Here is a 20,025-nt window from a genome sequence, read left to right on the forward strand (position 1 = left end):
GAATGCATTCCTCTGGTATTGTGCAAACTCTGCGGAGCTCTGGAGGTTTGCATGCTCACCCATTCAGATGGGCTACAGATTGGAGATGTGGAGGCACGCGAATAGATAAAGGACTTAAACACACACAAAAAAACCAAGTCACCATACTCACGCAAATCCCCCTCCCCCATAGAGACACACATGAAGGTGCTAATGAGAAATAAACAAGCTGTTAGATACAGTTTCACTTAATACAATGAAAATGCAAATAACCACAAGAGCAAAAAAGAAAGTAGAAATCATACATTTATATAATTACAAATTGTAAAACTGTACAAGTGAAATATTAAAAAAAACACTGAAGTGAATAATTTTTCATTGAAAATAAAAGTTTCACCCACAAGGTGCACGTTTAAGAACAATTACATTTCATTCGATCATATAAATATTTATGACTAAACACTTTAATCTAAGTTTACAAAAACACGGTCTGGAATGGTTTTAATCATCGTCGCTCATTGTTGATGTGTAAATGCTTACATGCTTCTTGCCATCTCATACCACAGCGCAGCAAATCCAGGGAACCATGAAAAAAAAAAAAAAACTGCCGCAACCTCAGCACATTAACATCAAAGTGTATTTGTATAAGAGCTTGTTTTCTTTCCTCGTCCTCAGGCTTCAGATGCCGTGTTGTAGCGGCTGTTCTTATTACCTCTTTGGCTTAAAATTCTACTACGGGGACTCGATCTCGCAACAAAAGCCAACACATGGCAAATACAGGCAAAGTAGGAGGAAAAAAAAAACATGTCGAAGGCACAAGGCTCTCCCTCTCTAATTGTACCTGAAGGGAAATCCCTTTAAATAGTAGTTGGCAGAGGCAGTGAGCTGGCAGGCACATCAAACAGTCACTGAGCAGAAGCCCTATAAATACATCACATTCACTTGCTTCACTTCAAACATCGCCTCCTCCAACCTTCTGCAAAATCCACGGAGCCCTGGCAGCGTTCAGTACGTTCGCGAGGAGGACACAGCTCTCATCTTTAAGCGCAACATCTTGCTTTGCTTCACATCATAGACTGTGTGTGTTACCCCCTCTTTCTACCCTGTAATAACTCCAAAAGGTGCTTTTAAATAAAAAAAAAGGATTGCTCTCTTTGGTCCTCGTTAAATGTCAAATGTCTGAAGGAGTTTCAGAACCTTTGGTTTTCTTCACGTATACCTCTGATGTGCTATCAGGCACCAGCTGACTGAAGCCGCTCCGGAAAGAGGCTAGAAGACGACCTGAAAGAAGGGAAACACGAAAGGAAAAAAAGAGCCCAGATGTTAAACGTGTCAGTAATATAAACTAACATGTTCGCACTTGTTATCTTTAATTACTGTATACATTTCATCATTTTAAAGCCTCATTAAAAGATTAAAGAATCAGAAGCGGAGTACGAGCACTGAGCAGCGTCGAGTCACACAGCAGCCGGGATGTTTTGGGTGATTACATTCTTACTGCAGACAATAGTTGGTATTTGTGCATCAAGATGTTTAATGTCAACAGAGGTGGCGAAAGCACACACGTTCCTTACCCAAGGAAAAATGGAGATACTAAAAACAGGCTTCCTACAGGTTTCTGCAAGTTCAATTTAAGACCTTTCAAGACCTTTTTAAGACTACTTAGAACAGAATTTAATGTCCATTTCACGGCCATACTGGCAAAAATTCATGACTCCTAGAATTTAGGAAAATGTATTTATATACTCCAATGCCTTGATTGAAGTCATTTCTCAGTAGGGGCTGCAAAGTTAGTGATAATTGGTTCCTGATTTCAATATAAATTGACGGGTTAGAACGGATGGAACTGAGTCGACTAACATTACTTCCTTTGCAGCTTGGACATTAAACAGACACATTTATGAATATTTGATGAAATTTTCAGGAAATATTGATACTGGCACAAGGAACAAATGATTACATTTTGGTGGTGGTCGGGGGGGGGGGGGGGACTGATCTGCCTTGGCGGAGGTCTGCGCTCTCTGAGTGTTTTTCTAGTTTGTTGTTTTTTTTTTAAAAATAAAGACACTGACTAATAGATATAGTCCTCATAATGACCATGTAAAAAAACATTGGGTTGTGCACAGAAGTGTAAAATAATGGAAAAAAGTTTTCGGACACACTTAAAATGTTACACAGTCTCCAATATTATGAAATATTTCCGGAAAAATGTTCCATCCATCCTCTACCGCTTATCTGGGGCCGGGTCACAGAGGCAACAGTTTAAGCAGGAATGCCCAGACTTCCCTCTCCCCAGACACCTCTTCTAGCTCTTCTGGGGGGTCTCCTCCCAGGAGGAGACCTTGGAAAAATGTTATACGTTTCAAAAGGTCACAAACAAATAATTTTTTTGTATATTGTTAACAAGAAAAGATAACCAAACTAAATTCTTGACAGGTTCAACATGTCATGTCCTGGATGTGTTTCATTATCTTGCTGAAACATCCAGTTTTGACCTCAAACAGAGCATGTGCAGAAGGGAGCATGAGAGTTTGGAGGATCTTTTTTTTTCCCATTTACTAATAATGGCTGAAATTTGTTTATGCTGTTTATGTCAATGCTGACATCAGCACACGCATAGACATGATGACATCAGCTGGATCGATGCCAAAATAAGCTACAACACGTGCAAGGGGCGGGGTTTATTGTGCCTGGCACTACTTGTGTTTCAAAAGGTGCGGCACAAACAAATGTAAACTAATGTTTTGTTTATTGTCATCAACAAAAAGATAACCAAACTAAATTCTTGACAGGTTCAACATGTCATGTCGTGGATGTGTTTCATTTTCTTGCTGAAACATCCAGTTTTGACCTCAAACAGAGCATGTGCAGAAGGGAGCATGTGAGTTTGGAGGATGGAACAATACTTGGCAGAGTCCAGTGACTTACGACTGATTCCTAATGCAATATATCACAAATGTATGGGGTGCCCAAAAGCCTTTTTCCACCATCTGTATGTGTTATTGCCCCATCTGTTTTGGTTGAAAGGGAATGTGGGCTGTTGAAATAAAAATAACTAATAAATCCCAGCAGATTCTAACACTATCTGAACAAAAACAAAACTGTTCTGAAAATTTAAGGAGCAGAAAATACAAATATTTGTATTAAAACACAGGGAGCAAAAGTTAAAAGTCAAGCGCAGATACTAAGTAATAAAATGTTTCCTAGGAAAGTGTCTACAGGGTGCTTGCTCTTTATCCAAATAAAAATTCCTGACTTTTTACAGACTTTTTCAAAACTGCTACCCCCCCACCCCCAAGACCTTGACTTTATGTACTTTTATAGTTGTGCGCCTACTTTTCTGGTTGAGACTGTACCTGTTGTGTGTAGTAGAAAAGTTCATTTTAATAAATATATGGATGAATGAATGTATAATTCGCAGTAAATTATGTTTTACTGACAGAAAAGCTTTCAAAACATATGAAACTCACTTAAAAGTGCATGGACATCACACAGACAAGTTTCACTAGTCATTCCAGTACCAGCCGGTTAGTGGAATCATATCAGGTTTTTTATGCTTTCCTCGTGTATTTCTTATCTTACAAGATTATGTGCCTTTGAGCAAACTGTAAAATTCAACTATGAGAGAATCTTTTTTCCATATTTTATTAAAAATTTCACACAAAATTCCAGACTTTTCAAGGCTTCCGAGCCCTGTGCAAGCACCCTGTATCTATAGGTGACACACTGCCTTGACCTTTAAGGAAGAAGGAAGTGTTTTATTGCGTCTGTTCTTACCCGTCCACGTCCTCTGTCCGCTGAGTGTGAAGCTGGTGCACTGTGAGTGGGAGTTGCAGATGTGTGCAGCCTCTCGGGCGCTGTGGACAGACAACACACAGCCCTGCTGACTGTAGGACGGCCAGCAGCGGTACTCCACGTTCCCAGAGGTCCCCATGCCTTGCATCACAGTGTAATCTAACCACAGAGAGAAGGAGATGCCACTTCAATACGCGAGGCTACCCAATGAATCTGAAGAGCCCTCTGAAGAAAAGATCAACATTTAATGATCCCTGTGGGGAATCTGATACTGCAGCGCTCTGAATGAACATAATACAGACTGGAACAATACAGGCAGAACGGGGCCAAACTGAAAGTAAAGCAGGGGCTTTTAAAGCTCTCCATGAGATTTGGATATGACAGACTTACATTCTTTTTTCACATCTTTCTCAATTGAAGATTCCTTCATCGGTTTGATTAAACATGACTCAGCTGTATGAGAGCTCCTCAATGATTTCAGAAGGATTAAAGCTGCGGAGTGAAGCAGTGAAAGCTAAAAATTAACATAGAAAAATTAACCCTTTATCTGGCAAGTAACTGTTTTTGGTCATTTCTGCATACATTACAAGACAGTGAAAGCAACAGTTACATTGTGGACAGTGAGTCAGCAGTCTCAGGTCCAATGTGGTCTACAAACCTAAACTTTTTTCTATTATTCTGCTTTTTTCTTTTTCAGGAGACTGAAAAGCTAGCGGTGTATTTTTCCTCAGCAACATCCAGGTTTACAGCTGAGTGCTCTGCTGTACTTGAACTTGGCCAAATATTAGCTTGAACGATGACCTGAAAGTGATAGTTCATCTTATCACAGTTTCTTATTCTGATATGCCTAGAGTAGAAATGCATTTCAAAGAGTTAAATTAAAGGTGTTTTTCAACTGTCGGTGTCACTGTGGTACTTGTAGCAGTAATACAAGGATCATATGGTACAAATACTGCAATAATACAAGGATCATATGGTACAATTACTGTAATGACTTTGCTGCTGCAAGCTAACTGTAGTAATAATAGCAGTAATACGAGGATAATATGGTTTTTAAGCCTTTATCGGGAAAGTGAGTATTTTTGGTAATTTCTGCATACATTGCAAGACAGTGAAAGCAACAGTTCCAATGAGGACAGTGAGGAAACAATCTCAGGTCCAATGTGGTCTACAGGGTCTGTAAGGTCCACCTCTGCATGAACAGTGAGTGTACCTGCTTTGTTAGGTAGTACCTAACAAAGCAGGTACAGGTACCATGAGGTAATGGTACTAATATAAGGAATGATGTTCAAAGGGATAACGTGGATGTTGACAGGTGTCTGGATCAGCACTTATGTTGTTGTAATGTTGTAGAAGTGATGTTCTAAAGTTCTAAAATAAATGGTCCTAGCACCTTACATGTGTTTTCCTTGTATTTTTTTTAATGTATACTTCTTGTAATTTTATTAGTGCTGTCAAATAAATAAAAATTTTCATTGGCTTAATCACAGGGTTGCTGTGGATTAATTTTGATTGATCATGATTAAATATTAATTTTTAATCTATATTAATCGCGTTTCATTTTGCATGAACAAGAAAGAAGAGAATATATATATATATATACACACTTAATGTCTTTGTCACAAGCTGGGTGATGTGTTAGCTGAAGTGCTAGCAGAATCCCACACTAGTGTATGCTTCGGGTTAATGTGGTATTTGAAGGTGGAAGTGCTTTGGTGAAAAGAAAACTCCTTCCTGCAGAGTGTGTATAATACTTTATGTCGGTTGACTGTTCTGTTTTGGGTTTTTTTGTCCTCATATTTCCATCCGAGGACCAACGTGTTGTTTAGTGTCTTCCATCTTTATCAGTCGCTTCTGCTACCTGTCACTAACGAAGCAACTGCCCATTTGCGCATGCACGACGCTAACTCCACTTGGACAAACTGTCCAAAAGGTGTTGCCAGAGATGTTTAGAGTTATTCTACACTGCAGATGGGTTAATTATGTTAAAAATTTTAATCAGATTAATCATGACGATGGATTAATCTGTGTTAATAGAATAGAATAGAACAAAATAGAATAGAATAGAATAGAATAGATCTTTATTGTCACTGTCACAGGAACAATGAAAATCAGTTTAGCAGCTCAGTTCAATTTAGCAGCAAAACACTTAGTGCAAAAGGGACTGTATAAGAAAAGTAAAATACAATACAAATATCACAGTGTTAAGAAAAGTGAACTGTGCAAGGGCTTCAGAATAAAATATTAATACACATGTGCTACTAAGTAATGCTAGAACTCCTGAAATGAACAAGATATACAGAAAGAATCTACAAAAGCGGGCAGCCATGGCTCAAGTGGTAGAGCGGGTCATCCAATAACCAAAGGGTTGGCGGTTCGAATCCCACTCTATCCTAGTCAGTCCGTTGTGTCCTTGGGCAAGACACTTCACCCTCCTTGCCTCCAGTGCCACTCACATTGGTGTATGAATGCGCATGAATGTTTGGTGGTGGTCGGAGGGGCTATAGGCGCGAATTGGCAGCCACGCTTCTGTCAGTCTGCCCCAGGGCAACTGTGGATACAGATGTAGTTTACCACCACCAGAGGGAGAATGTGAGAGTGAATGAATAATGGATCAATAATGTAAAGCACTTTGGGTGTCTAGAAAAGCGCTATATGAAAAAAAACAAATCCAAAAGCTAACTCTATACTACAGATGAGAGATATGTACCTTACATGTAAGGTGCATGTGTTGTGGCTATTGCACTGAGGTAGGGTGAGTACTGTACTGTCCGTTACTCTGGGGGTGGAGACTGTTCACTCAAGGGGGGGCACATTTAACCGCTTGTAGGTAAAAACTGTGCTTGAGTGTGTTTGTCATGTTAATGTGTTAATTTTGACAGCCTTAATTCTTATCTTTATTTTTTTTGCCACTTATGGGTAAGGAATCAAATTTGGTAACTTCATTAACCTTGATTTTCTACATAACAATAAAAAAATTTCAAAAATTTTCACAAGAGTAATGAAGTCTTGTTATGTCCTCTAATAACACACTAAGGTTGAAATGTAGAGTATTTCCATGAGTGGGTTAAGGGGTCAGTTTAGATCTATGACAGTACTTTTTTTCCTTCTTATTCTAAACCATTCTCATCAAAAAAGCCAAACAAACAATCTGTGTTTGGGTAAAAGACCTCCACTGAAGTCCAGATCTATTAAAAACACATCCACAGACCACACTGTTGCATGAGCTGACATCCATCATCATGATGATAAACATGATGAGTTAGAAATACTGTGTTTACAGGATCCTTCCCGTTTGTGCACCATTAACTGAAGACAGCCCCAAACAAACAAACTATTTCCTTTCAGTTAGAGCAGAAACACAATGCAGAGTGGAAACGAAGCCTTCTACAAGCATAACAGCCAAGAAATAACGTCATCTCACAGCAACACATTTTTTAAGTTACATGAAAAAAAAAGCTCATAATTCAAAGTTACATCAGATGAACACGTCTGCAGTCATTCCTTAACCCTCTAAAACCTACAACTACAGTATTTTTGTGGTGACTTTCAAAAGTTTTTTTCCTCTACTTAATCTAAATCTCCCAATTTATTATAATATCCTCCACTGCAGTGAAAACCTAATGTTTTCTTATATTTATTTAATAAAACCTCAGAGTTAATTCAAAGCTTATTATATCAAAACAGAGAAATCTGAACAAAAAGTGATGTTTTTAGTGAGATCATTAACGGGACGAAACAGGCATCTATATCCACTGTCATTAATCAAACTCCAGGGGTTTTACTGGTGAATCAGTGTTGCAGAAGATAACAGTGTTTTCATGTTCACTATAGAGCCTCTGAATATCCAAATGGATCATATCTGATGATCGATTTTGCGTTTTACTCCAATTATTTACATGTATTCATAGGATTACTGGATCAACAGGTATCCTAGTAAATGGAAAAGACACATTTGATGCCGAAGAAAAGCTGCAAAACAGTATTTTATATGAATTATTCACACGTATTGATAACATCAGTGGTTGCACTTTGGGTCTTTGAGAGTTAAATCACTGTTTTTAGCTACTACAGTCACAGCAAAAAACGTACAGAATTCCCTCTACAGATGATAATAATGATAATATCTATAAAATGGATTTGTCCCTGTGGCCCATGGCTACCTCTGCACATTTATTTATTACTTTTCAGTTCCTGGAAGCTCGGTGTAATGTAGATTCCTGGTGAAATTCTGTAAAAATTGCTGTGTTCTGTTTTTATGTGACGGACCTTTTCTCCTTGCATTGTTTTCTGATGGATATCTGCATGCATTCCACACACAAACATCTACCGTTTGTAGACATAGTTTTTCTATTCTGCTCTATTAAATACCAACACTCTCTGCCTCTGTTTAACGCGCTGACCCGGAGCTCTCATTTGTACTACGGAAAATCTAATAACAATGTATTATGTTGAAGCGAAAGAATCTCCAGTCGGCACCAGTTCCAGCTCTTCTTTCGCAAACTGTTGCTGCACGTTGAAAACCCACCGACCTTCACCTTCTGCCGCCCCAACATTTGTGTTACATTCATCATTATAATTCTTTCAGTCAGACGTCTTGTGGATCTGGCCTTAAATCATCTGCTACACATTAGCAGGAGCCATGAGAGAGAAGCATGCACACACACACACACACACACACACTACAGGACAAAAGCCTGGTTTGTGAGTCTGTACGGAGGAGTTACAAACTGTTAACCTTCCTAAATGGCAGGAGCCGGTGTGTGTGTGTGGGGGTATTGTTAAGAGGAAAAAGACACGAGGATCTGCCTTCTGGCTCTGAGAAAGGGGAACAAGGAGAAGGAGTGTTTAGAGGATCCTTCTCAGGGGAGGAAAAATGAGGCCTGTTGCAGAGCTAAAGGGTGGCAGGCCTCAGCTGTTGAGGAGACAGAGACGTCTGTGTGAAGGACACACAGTTATTTCATAATAATAATTCTGTACAAAATATCAGATGCTTTTATGAAATTGATTCTGATGCTTTAACGACAGCAGCAGGCTTTTAAAGAAACTTTACCAGACGGTGTCACTGAATCATAGATGATCTCAGCTGTGGAAAAGTTATATTACCAATGAATCTACATCTGTCAGCAATTTCACATTAAGACTTGACGAGTGCCTCACACACACTATTACACTGTTTTCCTCTGTGAGCTGTGATGGCGTTTTGCTTCTTTTTTACAATCCGTAGTTGTGTTTCTGGCTTAAACTCTACTCAGTGGTTTGAAGTAGAAGTTCATTTCTTTACATCATGTTGTTTTTCATTTCCTCACTCATTTAAAGATGTGTCTAAACCAGTGTTTCTCAATCTTGGGGTAGGGATCCCAGATGGGGTTGCCTGGAATCCAAATGGGGTCGCCTGAAATTTCTAGTAATTGATAAAAATAAACAAAAAAACTTCCAAATAAAAAATATATGGTGAGTTGACAGAGACAATCCCAATCAGTGCAGTAATCCACACCTGGCTTTTCTGCCTCCATCCACAATAATATACATTATATAGACTAAATGTCATCTAAAATTAATGTTTATTTGCAACATAGTAGCAAACTATTACATGATCAAAAATTAATTAATTTTAGCAAAAAAATTTCTCCGTTTTGAATGTCTGGGGTCTCCAGAAATGTGTGATGTTAAAATGGGGTCAGGAGCCAAAAAAGGTTGGGAACCACTACAATAAAGGGTTATTCAAAAAGAATGAACTGACTTCATTACACAATATTTTAATAAGGAAAAACAACAGAAACCTCCAGCCATGTCACAACTAAACGGAACCAGTACTGACAAAATATCTGCTCTCACAGCATAGTATCTAATAAAAAAAAAAAGACATTTTTCTGCTATACATCCATAATTGATGTATTTAAAAATGAAAACATGACACTCTCATAAATCTTGTTTGGTCCAGATGCTAAAGAAATCACATTACTGTGATGAGAAGGAAAGAAACCATGAAATATCTAAATTAAAGAAGCTGGAATTATAGGAAAAAATGGGTAGTAGGTGCTTCATTGGATAAAAAAAACTGAATGTAAAAGTGTTTATAGAGGAATCAGGTGCTCATAAAGGACAGGTGTGGAATGCATGAACAAATACACAAAAAATAAATCAAATAAAAGTCCTGTTACCTATAGAGACACTTGACAAAGACTCGTACTTTTGCATCATTAAGCATCAGACTCATTTCTGGCTCTTGTATTTATGCACTACTTACTTTTTGGCAACAGTCGTTTTTGCCCTTTTGATTTTCTAGAATAAGATAATTTGAACTTAAATAACTAAACTGATCAATGAGGTAGACCAGTCTACACTTATTTACAAATGATTTGCTCTGGAACTTGTGCTAAATCTTACGTACTTTTAGAAGATGAAAGGAAAATTGAAAAAAAAAAACCAAAAAACTAAAGTCCTGGTTGGCTAATGTTATCCTCATACATATATATATATATATATATATATATATATATATATATATATATATATATATATATATATATATCTCAGTGTTTTATTATTAGACATATAATACCATATTCTTTTCCTGGGGAAAATGTGTTTTGGCTTTAACAATACTGCATACGTACATTCATTATCTTGAGTAAAGTTTTGATGCTTAAGTAAAAGTAAAAATCAATAAATAAACAAACACTGCCAAACACAGAGGATAATATTCCAATAAATGGTGGTAAATTACTTCAGAAAGGATAAATTTAGAGGAAAATAATCATATGGGAACTGCCACAAAAGTAGCACTGGGTCTTTATGGGTTAATTACATTCATTTTGCTACTAAAATAATTGGAGATGGATTTAATGTTAATCAGTGAATATATTTAAAGGCTCCTAAAACACTCTGGACACTATATAGAGACTGAGAACATATCTGTAAAACAATTCAAACAATAACATACGCTTGATATACAGGATTATACACAAACGAGAATAAATGGAAATATAAGAGATAAAATAAAAGCAGGAGTGGATGTTCGAAGAGATGAATTTTGAGGGGAGGTTTAATAACAGGGGGAGAGTCTATAGTGAACTGACATATTGTAGGTCTAATATAAACAGATACAGAATTTCAAGTGCACTAACTGCAGACATGCCTCTGCCAGGCGTCTCCACTTAAAAACACCTCTGCCCCGGCTAATCCTCCAATATGGCGAAATGATATAAACACATTTTTGCCGGTCTTATCACATCCAGAGCAGCAGGGTTGACTCATGGCACCTCTTTGTTAAGCTAAAACATTCCCTCCTGGTGTCAGCCTCAGCGCCCAGGCCTCTTTACCCTGAATCTGTGATTAAATTCACAAAGCGCTGCTATATAAACAGTCCAGCATCTGGGGGACGGAAAATCTCACCACAGGAACGCAGCCAGTCATTCTGTTATTAATATTTCATAGAGCTGAGAGGAACGTCGGGAGGGTGAGGGGCTGCAGTGGAGTGGAGGGAATGAAAAGTGGGCAGAAAACTGAAGGACTTTCTGTACTTTTTCTGGATGTGAAATATGGAGGAAAAGTTACCATGAGGAGGTCCGAACTTATATACAGTCATGGAAAAAAATTATTAGACCATACTTGTTTTCAAGATTCAAATGTAATTGTCATTTCAGCATAAAAAATACACAGAAACGAAACATTGTACTCAGGTCCCGATTGTCAGTAGCATTTAGTAAATGATAAAATATTGATAAAAATAATAAAATACTGATAAAAAACAATACCACCCCCCTTAAAAGTTACCTATAAATAACTAAAATTATTATTTCTAAAGTGCACAGCAGTGAAGTGCCAATCAAAAGTGCATTCCAGGGGGGAAATTTCTTCAATTTCTTGTTCATTTTAATGCCTGGTACAACTAAAGGTACATTTGTTTGGACACATATAATGATAACAACAAAAATTGCTCATAAGAGTTTAATTTCAGAGCTGATATCTATCCATTTTCCATGTTTTCTTGATAATAACCAAAATCACTTCAGTTCTTACATCAATATCTATGGCATTGTACTGACAAAAACAGTGCTTTTAGGCATTCCATGTTTTCTTTCTGTCTGTTTTAGTCACATGATACAAACAGGAGTTAGTACTTATTGCAAAACCAATGTTTTTGATGACTTTTGATGGTCTAATAATTTTTTCCGCGACTGTACAATGCAGTGGATTCCAACCTTTTTGGCTCATGACCCCATTTTAACATCACAAATTTCTGGCGTCCCCAGACATTCAAAACTGAGACTTTTTTTTGGCGAAAATCAATTTTTTTTGGATAATGTAATAGTTTGCTAAACTATGTTGCACATAAATGTTAATTTTACACGACATTTAGTCTATATAATGTATATTATTATGGACGGAGGCAGAAAAGCCAGGTGTAGATTACTGCACAAAGTGAGAATTTTATTTTCCTTGGTCAGGATATGTACAGTCAGTCCAGCTTGGATTTACAAGGCTGACAATTAATACTGAACAAACAAGAACTCAAACTATGAATTATGAAAGAGCTGCAGCATCTGAAACTGACCACAAAGAATATTTGAAAGATAAACAGTACCACAGTGCTTCAGTTTCAGCTTCACAGTTTGTCATGTCTTTTATGGATTGGGATTGTCTCTGTCAACTCACCATATATTTTTTCTTCGTAACTTGTTTTTTTTTTTTTTTTTAATCAATTACTAGAAATTCCAGGCGACCCCAAGGTTGAAAAACACTCGTATATTGCTATGTGGAACTATCTGAGAAAGTAATTTTAAAAAACGGTCAAAAATACTACATGGCTCATCTAGAAATGGAAAAAAAAAATCAGTCAGAAAAATGTATTAATGTAATTGCAATACTTTTCTAAAATGAGGAGAACACTGGCTGTGCGCTCTAAGCCACAGTCACGCAGGATTAATCCCACCTTGTTGGTCTTGTCCTCTCATTCCAGCTGCCTAATAAACCTGTCAAAACAGCCTGAGAGGGAGAAACACCCATCCCCCACCATTTTCTGAGATACAAAATGAAAACAGGGGTGTAGCCTGTCTGACTTAACTCTGAGAAAGTGGATCAGAACAAGCAGCAAAGATGGGGAAAAAAGATCTACAAGAAGCCCTGCTGTACTTTACATAAAAAAAGCAGCCTTCATTCCTCAGGCTCTTACCTCTGATTATTGATGGAGGCAGGTTGTCCAGGTGCAGACCAGACTTATAGAGAAGTAGGATGTGTTCAAAGGCCTCCAGCGTCTGATTGATGTCGGCTTTCAGCTCCCCTGAACACACACACAATACATTAAATCTGTTAAAAGATCGACTGCAAAAGTAACATCAAACCCAACCAGAATGGGTGATTTGTTTTTTTTTCTTTGCTGTGATCTTCTGTGTGATTTCAACAGATAACTACTTGTATTCATTACATTGTTACATGTCATGAAGCATCTTGTCGACCTCATTAAAACCAAGCACTTAGAGACAGCGGCGTGTCATTACACGACTGCAATAATGGAATGATTTGCTTTCTGATCTTCAATAGTTAACGTCCCGTCATGTCAAGACGTCGCTCACGTCCTCACCTGTGGAGTTCATGATGTGGTTTACCAGGTGTGTGAGGCCGGGCGGAGCCTGGTGAGGCAGCAGGTAAGTGAAAAAGTACCTGAGGCAGAGACAAGACAACTCATTCAGAGACAGAAAGACAGACAAGTCCCATCACATAGTTACCACAGAACATGACTTGTCTCACTCTGGTGTTAAAACAAACAGTCCATAAAGCTGTCAAAGAATCTACAGGGTTTTTAGAAAAGGAAAAGACTCCTTTTTCCACTGAAAGTACCAATTTATTCATCACACACACCACAAATTTTCAGCTGGACGTCTTTACTGGGACGTGTCAGCTGGGCCTGTATTTAAGCATTCACCCGTGTAGCCACCGCTCCATCCATTCATCACACGTCCATCATGCAGTAAAACTGTCATTTTCCTACCTGTAGGCGTTGTAAATGTTCCTCTTCTCGTTCAGGCCCTCACACACTCCCCGACTCGAGCACGGCAGAGTGAAGTTTTTCTGTGGAAACTGGAGGGTGCAGTCGGCGTCCGTCTGGCAGGCAGTCTCCTCGGCGCTGGCGTCGTCCAGGTCTGTTAGCTTCAGCTCGCCGGACACAGTGACGAACTGCCGCGGCTGGAAGTCTAGAAGGGCCACGGAGCCCAGAGGGGACTGGGACAGGAAGTGCAGGAGTCTGACCAGATCCAGACAAACCTGAGGAGAGAAGAGGGAGTCATGACAAACTGGAACTATGAAAACCTGGACGACCGGAAGTGAAGATGATCGGCAATGACGAAAGTTCCAACTGATGATTATTTTCACTGGTGATTAGGGGTGTGTATTGGCAAGAATTTGGCAATACGATACAAATCACAATACTAGGCTCACGATACGATATATCGCAACGTATCACAATACTGTTAACAAGGCCATATTTTTTGTTTTGTTTCTTTTTTTAAAAGATTATTTCCTGGAAAAACTTATAGTGCAGCACTTGGATAAATAAAGTTTTAACACACGGCTTTACCAGAACAAAAATCACACAAATAAATAAATAAATAAATCATGTTTTGTAGACATTACAGCTTAAGATCCTGCTTAAATGTTCGTATTCTATTGTGAAAAGAATGCATAGTGTTCAGTCCCTGAATCAACCAACATCAGAACATTATTTTTGTGCATTCCCAATAAAAAAAACAACTAACATTTGCCTCTTTCAGACAGTAAAAAGTGCTTTTAGGATGCTTGAAATAACCGTTATCAATTTCAAAAAACTACATGAATGACCTGCAACACCACAATACTACTGTTGTAGTATACAAACAACAGAGCAAAATACCCATGTGAATATAGAAATAAAAGAGCATGATAAATGTGTGATTGACATATAGAGTTATTCAAAAAGAATGAACCGATTTCATGATGCATTGCTTCAGTTCTCAAGCATTGTCATGGAAAGAGGAGTTTGCTAAGTTTGTGTTCCACTGCTACCCACTAACCTCGATGACCTTAAACATCGAATAACAACAGCGATCAACTCAGTGGATCGTGATATGCTGATATGCATCTGGGCGGAATTCTCTTATCGCATTAATGTTGCCCATGCTGCAGGTGGTGTCCACATTGAACAGTTGTAAGACAGGAAATAAAAGTTGATCGTGAGTAGAATACTTGTGACTTGGCTGGAGTTTTCTATTGCTTTTCCTTATCAAAATATTGCATAATGAAATTGGCTCATTCTTTTTGAATAACCCTGCATTGTAACAGAAATACAAAGTATCTTACACATCCTGACAGAAATATCAGAAATTTGATGAAAACTGTGGTAAAAAAAACACCAATATCACATTTTCAGATCCATAACCCAAAAATAAAAATCAGTTAACTGTCATTAAGTACTAAATAAACCACAAACTGTACAGATTTAAGACACTTGAATCAGAGAATTTAAGTTTTTCTGTCAAAAAAAAAAAAAATCAATACTATCAATAAAACAACAGTTGTTAGATTAGATTAATTATTAGATTAATGATTTTAATCTTGAAAACTGATGTAAATGAGTGAGTGGTTGACGCAAAATATCAAAAAATGAATGGTTCCTACACTTTAATAGGGTCTTTTGGTTTGTTTTTAGTTTTCTAATGTTTCTAGATTGAACATTTTATCTGAAAAATTCCTGATCGAGATACTCTAACTCAATGTATTTCAACCTCGGGGTCGGAACCCCATGTGGGGTCGCCTGGAATTCAAATGAGGTTGCCGGAAATTTCTAGAAACTGATAAAATAAAAAATAAACTTAGTAATAAAAAATATATGGTGAGTTGAGAGAGACAAACCCAATACATAAAAGACCTGACAAACTGTGAAGCTGAAACTGAAGCACTGTGGTACTGTTTATCTTTCAAATGTTCATTGTGGTCGGTTTCAGATGCTGCAGCTCTTTCATAATTCATAGTTTAAGTTCTTGTTTGTTCAATATTAATTGTCAGCCTTGTAAATCCAAGCTGGACTGACTGTACATATCCTGACCAAGGAAAATAAAATTCTCACTTTGTGCAGTAATCTACACCTGGCTTTTCTGCCTCCGTCCATAATAATATACATTATGTAGACTAAATGTCACCTAAAATTAATGTTTATTTGCAACATAATATAGCAAACTATTACATGATCAAAAACAAATTAATTTTAGCAAAAAAAATGTCTGTTTTGAATGTCTGGGGTCACCAGATACTTGTGACGTTAAAATGGGGTCACGAGGCAAAAAAGGTTGGGAACCACTGGTCTAACTACTGAAATAGACACACAAAAACAAAGAATCCACCACCGTCTGACACATTCAGGCCCATAAAAGACAGAAAATACCTAGGAATGACTGAAAAATCCTCAGTGGTCAAGCTAAAAAAAAGGCGACACCTCAGACAATTTAATCAGGTTTCATAAAAGAGATAAAAATAGCACGAATAGAGAAAGTCCAAGTCTTACAAACACAGTTATTTGCTTTTAAGACATTTCACCGACCGCATTTGCAAACCATTTCCTGTGACTGTTTTTATAGTACTCCTTAAATCCTATAATAAAACAGAAAGAGAAAATAAGTAGGCTACTAAAGGCAAAATAAAGGCATTAGCCATGCACTAACAGAGCATGAAATGACTCTGTCACACTACAAACATAGCTCCAGTGTTAGGTAATGCTCCGAGTCTCTTGGACGTCACTTGGTGAGATCGAAGCACTGTAAAAACAGGGGTGGATGAAACCAAACACCCCTGGATTACTGTTGCCGGCGCAGATGCAGTGTAGCTGAAGAGCGGCGAGCAGCTTGAGGGGGGGTGTATTATAAGCAGCTATTTGGGTATAGTTGAAATGATACGTGCAGGCTTTGTTGTTACATTTTCTAATCCAAAAACAAAACCTTGCATGTTCTGACATTTTTTCCCCCTCTTCCCTCTCTTCTTACTCCTTTCAGACACATCCATGCACGACGAAACACAAGCTGGGATCCCTGGAGTGTAAATTCAGCCTGGGTCGACTCCCACTGTGAGCATACCTGTGATGGGGGGTTGAGTTTAAGCTGTTTGTGTATGTGTGTGTGTGTGTGTTTTGGGTAGAGATGAAATTCCTAGCCTGCAGTGGATTAAGTCCAGGACCCATCTCCATTCCAAGCAGGGCCTGATCAAATACTCTTGAGGGACAGATGTCAGACCTCCAGGAGTTTCAAATGTCCACCTCTGTCGTCTTTTTTCTTTTCAGCTGCAGATTTTCAAGCTCCGAGTGTGGTGTCGAGTAAAGGATAAAACAACAGAGCAACCGGCATTGACTTCTGAAAGTTAAAAAAAAAAAAAATGCAGCAGCTAATGCGCTTACCCTAAACCTCTCCTCCCAGGGGCTCTGGAGCAGCTGGATCATCTGTAGAGGATTTCCCTGCTCCAGAATGACTGTGAGTCTTCCTCCTTCTGCTCCTCTTCCTCCCTGGCCTCCTGGATCTCCGACACAGTGACCCCTGAGCTGTGGAGAGCACACAGTGTTAAACACCAGAGCTGAAGTTTGCATTTTATACTCATTTTTTTTTCCAGTTCTGCAGAAATCAGAGAACTCAACAGGCTAAAAGGTCTAAAAGTTCTCAGCGTTTGAGTGTAAATTGAGAGGACGTGAGTTTGTGCCAGGCTCTTTGGACACTATAAATCCATTTGTCTGCAAAGGGGGGATGTATTCTGTGAACTTATGAAATGAACCGATTGGGCTTTTGACACTCTTCTAAGACTGGAGACATGGACTACATTGTTCAAAGTGGGTCTAAATTGGGCTGTAATGGTTTGAGTGAATAAGTGCTGGGGGTTTCAGATGCAACCAGGGATAGTAGAGAGGACAGAAGGACATTGTCTTCTCCTGCCAAACTGGAATCAAAGGTCAGGAGAGGGTCAGTGAATTTAATTTAATTACATGGGAAGGTCCTTATGAAGGGAAAAGAGGCTTTTCATGCAGCTCACTGCATGGGACACAAAGGGGGATTGTGATCTGTGGTGCATGATTATAGAACAATTTAATAAGTTGCAGGACAAATATCAGGAGTTGCCACATGGACATTTGCTTTAACTTGTTGCAAAGATAAAACCTGTACAGATGCAGTTCTTTACCTTTATGACATTTGGATGCTGAAGTCTCTGCAACAGGACGATTTCTTTCTTTAACTTGTATCCAACCAGCTCTCTGCAGCCTTGTGGGTCCTTAAAGTCCTCCACGCATTTCCCCATGTCTATCCCCTGCTCGTTGACCAGCTTCAACGCCACGGGCTGACCTCCGGCTAAATTCACTTTGACAACCAGTTTGGTGTAACCAGAGCCGAGGATCTCCACCGCCTTCATGTCCACCAGGGACTCACAGCCCATTGCATCCATATGCGCTCTGCTGGTGCCATGCGTGATTTGGTTCCAAAGGTTAGAATCCACAGTGGATTCCAGCGCCGGGTCACGTTTAGAAAAGGCGTAGTTCTCATCCTCATCATCGGGCACGAGCAGTGGAAGAATTTCTTTGCGTCTTTGGTTGAGTTGCTGGATCAACGCCCCGCGGAGAGACTCCAGCTGCTCGTCATCACCAGCAGGAGTTGCGTTGGAAAAGTGCGTAATTCTGGCTCCGAACTGCTGCACGCTGCTGATCAACAGTGACACCAGAATAGAAAGGACCACGAAAGCCAGAAGGGCAGCCGCGCGTAAAGAGTTGCCCATCACGCGCGTGTTTCTCCGTGGCTGCTCGTGGAAAGACGCGCGGCGGCCTCAGGGTGAGTGGACCGACCGCCCGCTCCAAGTGAAAGTTGTGGGAGTCGGAGCTGGAGAAGTGATCAGCTCCTTGTTTCCACCTCCCCGGGAACTCCCTCTAGAGGTGTGTCCTGTCCGCTCGTAACTTTACACCCGCTGAACAACTGAGCAGGAGAGCCCGACCTCATGTTGTCACTCAGTCCGCATGTTTATGCGCTTTTCCGCAGATGGAGCCGCAACAGGGACCAGACTCTGTGTAAATACTTGGACGAAAGAAGCATCTGATGATAAGTTAGATGTTTAAATTTACACTCAGACTTTAAAAAAACCAAGAATCACACTAAAGCACATCGGATCTTACATTCAATATTTAATTCCTGTTTTATTTTGTAGATTCATTACATTTTAAGGCAAACGTGTAATAATATCAATGTTGGTTAATGTTGGTTATGTGTTCGCACAATATGTACTTTTAAAAAGTTTAATTAAGAAACCTTCTCAATCTGTCCACCAGGTGGCTGCAAAGCACCTTATGTTTTCAAAACCCAAGATTCAAGAAGATGCAACGTTTTTTATTTTTATGGGTCAAAACACAGTAATGTCCTATCAGACCGCGAACTTTAATTGATTTCTAGTAGCTCCTTGTTTTGGATAATCCCTTATGGTCCAACTAAAGTAAAAATAAATTTAAAAGTATAAATGTGGGTCATTTAGCAACACTAATCTGTTTAATTGTCTCTAAAACACAGGTGTCAAACATGCGGCCCGGGGGCCAAATCCGGCCCGTCAAAGGGTCCAATCTGGCCCATAGGATGAATTTGTGAAATGCCAAAAATTACACTCAAGATATTAACAGTAAATTTTACTTAAGGGGCCATAAAAAGCCCTACTTTAGTCTCAAGTGGGTCAGATCAGTAAAATACTACCATTAAAACCTACAAATAATGACAATTCCAAATTTTTCCTCTGTTAGTGTAAAAAAAATAATTACATGAAATTACATGAAAATGTGTAAATTTACAAACTAGCCTTTCACAAAAAATATGAAAAAAAGAAATGTTAAGAGAAGTAAGTGCAATTTTACTAATATTCTGCCAGTTACTAAAATATTTTGTAAATTTTCAGATCCATTGTGATCTGTAAGTTGTAATGCACATTTACAAATGATAAGCAGAGGCAAATAGAGTTAAAATTGAATTTATTTTTCTTAATAAATTTCAGTTTTTTCATGGTTGTTCATGTTATTCACATTTTTAAAAGGACAGTTTATAGATGTAAACATTTCCATAATGTAATTTTACTTTTTTCACTATAAAACACATTGAAATGTTTGGAGTTGGCATTATTTATATATTATTATGTTATTAATTCACGGTTCCGGCCCACTGCAGATCACACTGGGAGGATATGGCCCCTGAACTAAAATGAGTTTGACACCCCTGT

The 20,025-nt window shown here is 38.7% G+C and overlaps 1 protein-coding gene across 1 annotated transcript; it reads right to left on the minus strand.

Moving 5' to 3' along the window:
- Positions 1-272: 272 nt before the first annotated feature.
- Positions 273-18,649, minus strand: pkdccb (protein kinase domain containing, cytoplasmic b). The gene is made up of 7 exons (XM_030126798.1): positions 17,965-18,649; positions 17,195-17,335; positions 13,769-14,040; positions 13,361-13,440; positions 12,953-13,060; positions 3,757-3,933; positions 273-1,260 (listed from the first exon to the last, which is right to left on the minus strand). Exons 1-7 carry the CDS (start codon positions 18,550-18,552, stop codon positions 1,151-1,153), a joined length of 1,476 nt encoding a protein of 491 aa, XP_029982658.1. The 5' UTR covers positions 18,553-18,649; the 3' UTR covers positions 273-1,150.
- Positions 18,650-20,025: the final 1,376 nt, after the last annotated feature.

This window comes from Sphaeramia orbicularis, chromosome 22, assembly GCF_902148855.1.
Source record: "Sphaeramia orbicularis chromosome 22, fSphaOr1.1, whole genome shotgun sequence".
Lineage (NCBI taxonomy): Eukaryota > Metazoa > Chordata > Actinopteri > Kurtiformes > Apogonidae > Sphaeramia > Sphaeramia orbicularis.